Source organism: Prionailurus bengalensis, chromosome A2, assembly GCF_016509475.1.
Source record: "Prionailurus bengalensis isolate Pbe53 chromosome A2, Fcat_Pben_1.1_paternal_pri, whole genome shotgun sequence".
Taxonomy (NCBI): Eukaryota; Metazoa; Chordata; class Mammalia; order Carnivora; family Felidae; genus Prionailurus; species Prionailurus bengalensis.
In genome coordinates this window covers 162,131,379-162,141,445 of record NC_057348.1, presented here as the reverse complement: position 1 = coordinate 162,141,445, position 10,067 = coordinate 162,131,379, and the positions used below count along the sequence as shown (strand labels likewise).

The 10,067-nt window shown below is 40.9% G+C and overlaps 1 protein-coding gene across 3 annotated transcripts; it reads right to left on the bottom strand.

Moving 5' to 3' along the window:
• Positions 1-350: 350 nt before the first annotated feature.
• LOC122488510 (GTPase IMAP family member 7-like) lies at positions 351-7,553 on the bottom strand. 3 transcript variants are annotated; one of them, XM_043589888.1, is made up of 2 exons: positions 7,520-7,553; positions 351-1,794 (listed from the first exon to the last, which is right to left on the bottom strand). In XM_043589888.1, exons 1-2 carry the CDS (start codon positions 7,545-7,547, stop codon positions 902-904), a joined length of 921 nt encoding a protein of 306 aa, XP_043445823.1. In that variant the 5' UTR covers positions 7,548-7,553; the 3' UTR covers positions 351-901. The 3 variants fall into 3 exon arrangements, with proteins under 3 accessions (XP_043445823.1, XP_043445826.1, XP_043445824.1); XM_043589891.1 differs by having other exon boundaries at positions 351-1,791; positions 7,520-7,538; XM_043589889.1 differs by lacking the exon at positions 7,520-7,553 and adding an exon at positions 3,291-3,399.
• Between the last annotated feature and the right edge of the window lie 2,514 nt (positions 7,554-10,067).

Here is a 10,067-nt window from a genome sequence, read left to right as displayed (position 1 = left end):
GGATGGTCCCTAAAAAAGAAAAGAGAAACACAATAAGAGAATCCTGTGACTTTCAGATCTTCATGAACCACAGAACAATCTTTCCAGAGAAACCCAATACCTCCCTAAAAAGTACTTGTGACCATGCAGTGCAATGACACATGTGACCAGTGTTTCAGACACTTAACATGTGCAGGATTTCTGATTTGAATTTTCCTGAGTCTTTGAACTCTATATGCCATTGCCTGATTATGCCAACTTTGTGTGAAGAGACACAGGTGGGAAGGAGAGGCGGTGGGGACTGAGAGCTGGGAAGAGGCTTCATTCTGGTTGGTTCTCACTGCATAACAAACCATTCTGAAGCTCAGTGGTTAAAAACAAAAACCATCATTTATTTGTTCTCATAAAGCTGCAATATTGGCAGCACTCAGTGGGAATGGATCATCTTTGCTTTCTGCAACTTCGCCTGAGATGGCGGGGCAGCCGGAGGGCCCGCTTCTCTATTGCCTCATTTGCATGGCGGGCAAGTTGGTGTGAGTCACAAATGAAAGGTGAGCTGGGGAAGTGGGCCAGTGACTTCAAGCCCTCTGGAAGGGGGCCTCTCAAGAGGCAGCCTTGGCTTTCTCACAACATGACAGTCAAGTTCCAAGGGCAAGAACCCCAACAGGGCAAGGAAGCATTGCTCACATGTAACCTTAGAGTCACAAGGTGTTGCTTCAATCATCTGCTATTAATTGAAACACTCCCAGATCTGCCCAGTTCCAAGGTAGAGGACACAGGCCCGCAACTCAGTGACAGGAGTAACAGGGTCAGTTTATAGGAAGCGTAAGTAGAAGCTACTGTCACAGCTATCTATGGAAACTACAATCTACCACTATGGCAAATCATCGTAAATTCAGAAGAAAAAACGAAATGGTCTTTACTACCAAAACATCTGCCATATTTTTGAAAGCAAGCTCATAATCCCATTGGAACCATCTCTAAATAATCCCTTCTCAGCTTCTTCCCTGATATTTTTTATTTGTTCAGCATACTTCATCTTTAGCAATTTTATTTTTTCCTCCCGTTCTTCCTGTGATTTATGAGCATATTCCTTTTCTACTAGTTTAATTTCATTATTTAATTGATCAGTGTAGATCTTCTTCAGGTCTTCTTCCCGTTGCTTCAGCCTCTTCTCTGTGTCCTCATAAATGGCATTGGTAAAGTAAGCCCCTCCATTGTTCTGCACCATCTCCTCTATCAGCTCCACCAGCTCCTGCACCTGAGCTTCCTTCTCTGCCTCTGAGGCTCTGTTGTTGAAGGCACAGTAGCGGTTCCCACACTCGCTGATGATGTTTCTTAGCTTCACATCTGAATCTGCCAAGAAGTCACTCAGGCTCTTCTCCTCCAAGTTATCTTTGCCAGTTAGCAACACGATCATGTGCTTCAAGGCTGGCTTCCCAAAGACAGTCTTGATCAATGCCACGGTCTTCTGCTCTTCCTCCGTGTAGCGGCCAACATGGAGGACCAAGATGATGGCGTGGGGCCCAGGACAGGAGTAGAGGACACACTGGCTGATTTCCCCGCGTGTGGTATCCAGGGTCTCCTTGGTGTCAAAGAGTCCTGGGGTGTCAACAACAACAAGTTTCCTCCCCTTCCATTCCTTGGATGCTTTTTGACACCTGGAGAAGACAGCATGGGGAGCAACTCTAGACTCAAAGACTCTACTCCCCAGGATGGTGTTGGCCGTCGCGCTCTTCCCACTTCCAGTTTTCCCCACCAGAACAATCCTCAGAGTGTTGTCCTGAGGGTCTGCCATGTCACTACCAGGAGTCTCTGTGGTGTAAAGGAAAGGAAGGAGAAGAAAAAGAGTCAAAGAAGGTAAGTGGAAAGCATCACCTCGCTCTTATGACCTATGTGTTCCTCTCTGAAATCCTGCAGTAGTCTACTATCCATGTAGGTCTCATAAAGACAGAAAGATGAAACAATTCAATCACCATGGAAAAACAACAAAGTAGTTAAAGAGTTCCCCTACAAAAGAGTACCAGGTCCAGATGGTTTCATGGGGATCTCACTTAACCTTTCTTAAACTATTCCTGATGACTTAAAACAGAAGGAAACCTTTCCAATTCTTTCTATGACACAAGTGTGATATTGATCCCAAAGGCTAACAAAGATTTCACCAATAAATAAAGCTACAGACATGTCTCATTTGCGAATACTAATACAAAAATCCCAAATAAATTGTCAGACACTAAAAAGTAATACTCCACAATTAAATGTGATTTATTTCAGAAATAGTAGGGTGGTTCAATATGAGAAAATGGATTGTAACAACACATCCTTGTTAGTAGATTTAAGAAGAAAAACACCTTCATACAGAATAGACATTTCCCCAAATTCAACACTGTTTTAATAGATACTTCTTTAACGTGTTTATATAGAAATATAAATTTTAAAAAATTTGTCTCCATTTTTTTCTCTGCAGCTAAAATAGTTGACTATTAAATTCACTTGGATGAATGAAGAAAGAAAATTAGACTGTAGAGTCAACAAGGCGAAGAATGATGAGGGAGGACCAGCTGTACCAGATAGTAAAATATTTTAGCCCCTATAATTAAGGCAGTATGAAGTGTGTGTGAACAGAGACAAATGGAAAACAAAAACAGACAATTCAGAAATAGACCAAATTGGTCTACTATATTCATGAGTATCCAGTTCAATTGTATCGTGTTACATTTATCGTCCATAAGGCAGCATCTCACAGCAATGGGGAGAAAGATGGACTAATAACCAGCATTGGGATAACTACAAAACCACACAGAAAAAGACAAAACTGCACCCACGTCTTCGGCCATTCACAAGTTAAATACATTAGAAATATAACACTAAAAATCAATCCACATAAATACTAGAAGAAACTCAGACAAATCCTTTGTAACCTAGGGGTGGGGCAACTCTTTCTAAGATTTGAAAGATTGTAAGGAAAAGGATTCATACATCTGACTACATAAAGACCTAAAAGACAATGGGAGACAATGAACATCACAGACAATTAAAATACAAAATGTCAGACTATATCAAAGAGGGTTAATTCTCCTCTTATACAAAGAATACCTAAAAGCAGAGAGACAAATATCCAAAAGCTCGATGCAAAATGGAGCAAGACGTATGAATAAACAGTTCAAAGAAAAAAAAGAAATGTCAATGCTCCTCAACTATGTAAAAATATATGAACACTCAAAGTAGAGAAATAGAAACCCAATGTAGGAAAAGAAAAAAACCAAATGTAACAAATTAAAATTACACTGAGATACTATTTCTCCACTTACAGATTTGGCAAAAGTGCAAAAATTTGCTGCTATAATCAGTCGGTAAAGGTTTAGAGGAAACAGGTTCTCTTCTCCGTGGCTAATGAGAATAGAAAAACAGTCTAAAACCTACAGAGGAGAAATTAGCAATATCATACAAATTACATATACATTTATTCTGGATTGTGAGTCCCAATTTTAGGATTTATGCCTGTAGTGGTCAAGGGCAGGTCACCCCTAAACGTGCAACTTTGACATACTGACTATTTCATATAAAAGTAACGTAAGATACAGCCTGTGTGGGAAGATTATTAAGACCCTCTTCTGTCCCCCTCCAAACAGGAAACAAATCTCCCATGTAAAAGGTGCCCATCCTGTCCCAGGAGGTAAAGAGACACTCTCATGACCAGGGATAGGAGATTTAGAGCCAAGAAGAGTGTATAAACAGCCCACTACTTTCTACTAATTTACTACCCCAGCCCAAAGTCTCTTGAGAATTCCTCCCTAACAGATGCTCCCAAAGTTAAGTCTTCCTTGTTTTGTCAATCCCTCACAGATCCATCGTCTCTTTGCCTAAAAAGGATAAAAACTGCCTGCCTTGGTCATCTCTCTTGGTCTTAGTTTCATTACTGAGCATCTGTACACACTGCTTTTTTTTTTCTCTTGTTAATCTGCCTCAAGTGAATGTAATTCTTAGTGCAGCTGGAAGACCTTGAAGGGTAGAGGAAGAAGTTCCCCTTCCTTTTATCCCAGAGCTACACTAACAAAACACAGGAAAAGATTAGGCATATGTTTATTCACTGCATCACTATTTGTAATATTTAAAGACCAAAAACCTACCAAATGCCCACTAGTAGGGGTCTGATTGAATAAACCAAGGTACATACACACAGCGATGTACTATCCAACTGTAGAAAGGAATAAGAAATACCTCTCTATGCCAGGATGGTGAGATCTCCAGGATATTTCATTAAGCAAAAAAAAAAGGCAAAGTAAAGAAAATAATATTTAGTTTACTGTCATTTCTCTAGTGGGGAGGAACATGAACTGTAGGTACAAAGTACAACATATATTTCATGCACATGAAAAAGCAATGGCAGATCATCTGAACTGTCACCAAAGAAGTTACTGACAGAGGGATGGGAGGAATAAGGTGGGGGACAGGGTAGAAGCTGGAAACTACTTTGAATATACTTCAATTTCATAGATTTGTCTTGAAAGCATGTACTTCCTTCTTTTTGAGAGTTCGAATTACACCTCTTTTCCTTTATGAAAGACCTACATGTGTACCTGCTGTTGCTGGCTGAAATATATTCAAAGAGGATTTTTCATTTCTACAAAAAAAAAGCTGAACACGAATACAGCGTTCCGCATTTGTTTCACAGCCAGTTGAGCTAATAGAGAGGCCGAGTGGGCCATTGTCCACACCAGCTGCCAATCACCTTCCCCGGGAACCTCACACAGGGGTTCACCATCCAGCCACCAGAGCTGTGAGCCAGATGAGCACGTGGGCTTTCTCTCAATTGAATGTGTGCATCTGTTAACAAGTTGTGTCTAAAAGTATCAGAAACACATAAGGGAGGTTATTTGGGGGAGATCTGGGAAGGCGCACCCTTTTTCCATGTACATTCATGGTAATTGCTTCTATCCTTTATGTCATTTTGTTTCATAAAAGATTTCATAGGAACGTTCTGCTTGTGGATAGTGAGGAACATCTGTAAATAGCTTACATAATTATAAACAAAAACTATATTTTAAGATAACTGGTAAAAATCAAAAACAAATGCAATACATAGTATTTGGTGTAATAGACAAACCACACAAAGAATTGGTCCAAGAAACTTGAAAATGCAGTTGCTTCATTGGCTATTGTCCTAATGGGATATAGTGTAAGGCCAAATAGGGGAAAAAACGTCAAGAAAATCTTAAATTGCTTTCAGGAATCCTGTCCTATTCTTAGCTTTTGTGCACATGTGTAGTTTTGAAGCCCAAGGACAAGCCCAGTGGCAATGAACACCCTTAGCACCCATACTGTGCCCTTCAAATGCCATTTCCCACCAAAAACATTAGTACTCTTAGGAGAAGGTACCGATTCCATTTCTGGGCCAAGAAATGTGCAAGTGGATCCTAGACTATCTAGTCATACTATAAAGCGAGGATTCTATCAAAAACTACTCAGACCGTGAGACGCCTGGCTAGCTTTGTCAATACAGCATGCATCTCTTGATCCCACGTTCATGAGTTCTAGCCCCACATTGGGTGCAGAGATCACTTTCAAAAAAAAATGTTTGGATATTACCGAAAGGACTACAGAACCAACTTGAAGAGGCTGACTGGACAGAGAATGGGTAATTTGAGTATCAATGAGAATAATAATTTCAATGGATTAAAATTCATCAAATATGTTGAAGTTCATGAATTTGTAACAATACCATCATCACGAAAGAAGTGAAGTGTTCTCTTTGGGGTATGCTAGGAAATGATGTCATCAGTCTGAACATGGACAAAAAGGAATCAAGCATTCCTTTTGTCTTTTAACTACACCTTATGGAAATGAAAGTATGATTCAGGAGAACTTTCTTTTTAAAGGATTATGCCATCCAATAAATGAAGAAAGAATGATAGAATTATAATATTATAATTTGCGACTGTTAATGAAACAAAGTTACTCTAGGCTATCATTACTGTCTGCTACATTCCAGAAAGAGACAGAAGAATATATAAGGTGCCTTCTCATGGACGTTTACAACTGCACCTATGAAATATTGCCACCCAACTAACCAGGCAAGCCTTAATCTGATCAAGCCTCTCCTTAAATTTAAATTTATACAAAACACAGAAACTAGAAGAACATGTCATATGACGTCTTGAGGATTTAATGAGCAAAATGTACACTGTCCAATTCTCTTGGAAAAAGGACCAACCATTTCTTAACCAAAAACATTTTACAAAAAGAAACAGGAAGGTGAAAACTTATTTATCAAATTAAATTTAAGAGATATGAAAGAATCGAAATTTATGAACCTTATTTGGAGCTGATTTCAATTTTAAATTCTAGGAGATGATCTCGGAATTGGAATACACCTGGTAATTTTTTAAAAATTCTAATTGCTTTTTGAACTCTGATTATGGTATATTTTAATGACCTTTATCTTCCAGACATACATATGTAAGTAATTACTGATGAAGTGATAAAATTTTTAGTATTCTAGTAATTTAATACTTTTTAGTATTCTAATGTTTAAAGTGTATGTATGTATGTATGTATGTATTTAATCTCTACACCCAGCATGAGGCTCAAACTCACAACCCTGAGATCAAGAGTCCCATGCTTCCCACTGAGCCACATAGGCGCCCCCACTTTGATTTTTGAAATGAGGAGATTGATGTGGCTCAGAAATGCTGAGAAAGTTGCCCAAGGTCACTGCGCTTATGGGCTTTGGGCAGAGAATGGATCCAATGCAAAGTATGTCTGATCCTACACTCATGCATAACCCTTGCACACTCTGGTCTCTTCTTGGTTCCTTCTCAGGTCCTTGATTCTACATTTCTGTTTACATTGGATCAGAAAGAGATCATGGGAGGCCAGGGGAGGTAGATCACTCTCTGTCCAGAAACATGAACTGGTAGCAACCCTGGAAATAGGGAAGGCAACCAAAGGGCTTCACACACATTTGTTTTCTATAGAATAGCTCATTCTCTCCCCCATGGCACCCCTTCCTTACCTCCTCTGTTACACTGTCGATCACACCATTTCTCTCTTACATGTTGGAAAGGACACAGCCAGCTGAACTCTAGGCTTCCTGTGCCATTTGTGACCTGGGTATCCCGGGGAATTTAATAAAACCACACGCACACCATCTGGGATTCAGATTTTCTTTCAGGAAAAAAGAGGGATTGGGACAGACTGGTCTCTAAATTGCCTTCCAGCTCTAAAGACCTGCCTTGACGACACTAGTTTCCCACTAAGAGAAATGGATGGGGTGTCAGGCAGCACTCACTCTGTCATGACAACTGATGGAAGATATGCTGCTCAGCAAGTTTGTCCTGCTAAATAGGAGATGTGTGGACATGGGGCAATCAATCTCCTTACTCCCACTCTTCCCCCCGCCCGGGGCTCCTGTGGCAGCATCCTGTTTGCTGGGCTGCTGGCACGGTACTTGGTCCCCTCTCAGACCAGAACACACACCCATGCACACCTCTATGTCCAGCTGCACCTCACGGTTCCATTGTTCTGAGGTTAGGCCTACCTTCTTTTGAAGGAGCTGAGTTCCCCATTGTTCTCCAAAGAACCTGTTTGAGCTGCTGCTTTTGCTTTCACTGTGAGGAAACAGTGTTTGCACCCTTTAAACCTCTGAGGCAGGAAGCTCAGATTGGGTGGAGCTAGTGAAGGAACTATTTGGCTTTAAAGAGACAGAAATATTGCCCTATAATTGGAGATGTGCGTTAGTTTTACCAAGGTGTAAGCTTTTTCTCCATGTGCCTGCTCTCACACCAAATTTTCCAAAGCTATATTTGTTGTTTGGGGTTATACTGGTGGGTCCCAAAGGCCCTTATTACATGACACAAATCATGCACACAGAGCCAGGCGTGGTGTTGGATCATCTTCCCTGCATGGAGTGGGAGACTCTGGGGTGATTCTAGGAAGAAGAAACTCAAATGCCTGGCTAGATGTGTCCAAATTTAGAGCCTGGGATACTTCCCAGTGATTGTATCATATGGGTTTTCATGAGAGTCTTTCATGAAGGTCTCAAGTTACTCATTAAAAATTTACCAGCCTTCAGGTACAAAGCCAAGAGTCTAAACCATTGGGAGCCAAGAGGAAAAAAAGGAAGATGTGGCCTGGAAAAAGTCTTCCAATGACCATACACCTTCTCTAGTTTTCTTCATATGGTTCTTTCAAGCCCCAAAATATGCATGACCTGACAACAAAAGATGCACCCAGGGAGGAGATCAAACTTTCCCCTACAACCTTCCTACTTTCCTCTACCCCAGACCCAGGCACAGGTAGATTTTCCCAGATTTAGCCAGTGCATCCATTCCAACCTGCTCTGGAAACTTTGAGATGATAGGCAGATGGTCAAAATCTCATGGTTGACCAGCTGTTCCAATTGTCTCTTGCATCATCATAAAATTATAATGTTTTTGATTATATATTTTTGTTCACTACATTGAGACATGGGATTACTTGATGCTCACACTTGAAGGTGGGTACTAAGAGAACTAAATGTGGCAGGAAGTAGTGGACAATGGGGTGGCAACCCATGGAGGGAAGCCGCTAGATTCAGAAATTATTGTATTAACACTATATTATTGGTCCATATCGTTAGACCAGTTATTGGTGCTAATGACTTGGAGGGCCCCAGGTAACTGTTTTCCAACTTGCAATAAAGACACAGACCGGGACAAGCTATGTAATTTGCAAAGTCTGGCACAAAAAGAATATGCCAGGCTCTTTGTCAAAAACAAAAAAAAATTAAGAATTTCAAGATGACATCAATAGAACAGTAAACCCTTCTAAGTACAGGGCCCTGTGCAACGGCACAGGTCACATACCCATGAACTTGGTCTTGATGAGGCTGCATACATAAAAGTCTAGAGGAGAGCTAGAATCATATTTCCTGCTCAAAATATCTCTACCATTTCCTAGTTTCATTTCAAGCTACATATTCCTTGAGGGAAACTTGTCCTTGGATGTTTTCATGGTCAGCTAATTGCTTCTCCAGGTATTATGCTCAGGTACGCTGTTAAGTTCCCTAGAGGGAACAGGAGATGAGTTGACACAGAATCCATGGATGTCACAAGAAATCAGATGCGGGTCTCAAATGGTAACAGCCTTGTGATCATTGGTCAAAAAGGAGCATGTGGCCCCCATCAGTCCCATCCTGAGCCCTAAGTTAGGAATGATCTCCTTTTAGAAGATTCTGGATAGAAGCAGTATAGCCCCATACCTGTATTGTTCACTTAGCCACGCTCCTGATCATTGAGGGCTTCCTTCCACTTGCACCTATGCTGTGAGCCACAGGCCTCTCCACCGCTTGTCTCCACCTGCAACCCTGGAAACACAACTTTCCACCCAGGATCTTGCTCCTTCCACATAGTCAGAAGAAGAGAGATAAATGTGGACAAAGCCACAGCTTCCTTTTTTATGGTTTCCTTTGATTCTTTCCATTTCACACACACACAGAAATGTGGATATAATGAATTTTCAAAAGGTGTGGGGTCATTAAGAGACATCCTTTGAATTGTATAGGAGTCTTCTTGTGGGGCTCAGGGTGTTTTCTGCTGCTCAGATCTAGATAATCTCAAAGCTCAACTTATTAAAATAGTGCAGAAATAATAACAGTAGTTTAAAAGAATCGTTCCCCCATTGTCCTGTTTCTTCTGCATATCATCTTTGGAACGTTGGTGGATCCGTTTCCTATTGCCTCCATAACAAATTCCCAAAACATTAGTAACTGAAAACAATATAAACTTCATCTTCTGCAGTTATGGAGGACAAGAGCATGGAATTAGTCTTATGGAGATAAAATCAAGGTCCTGCAGAGCTGGTTCTTTTGGAGGCTCCAGGAGAGAATCCATCCCTTGCCTCTTACATCTTCTAGAAGCTGCCAGCAGTCCTGGGCTTGTGACCACATCACACCAATCTCTGCTGCCTTCATCACATTGCCTACATGCCTCTCCTTAGAAGGACCATTCTGATAACATCTGGTGCCCACCCAGATAATCTGGAATAATCTCCCCATCTCAAAGTCATTAACGTAATCACACCTGCAAAGATGCTTATGGAATAAGGTA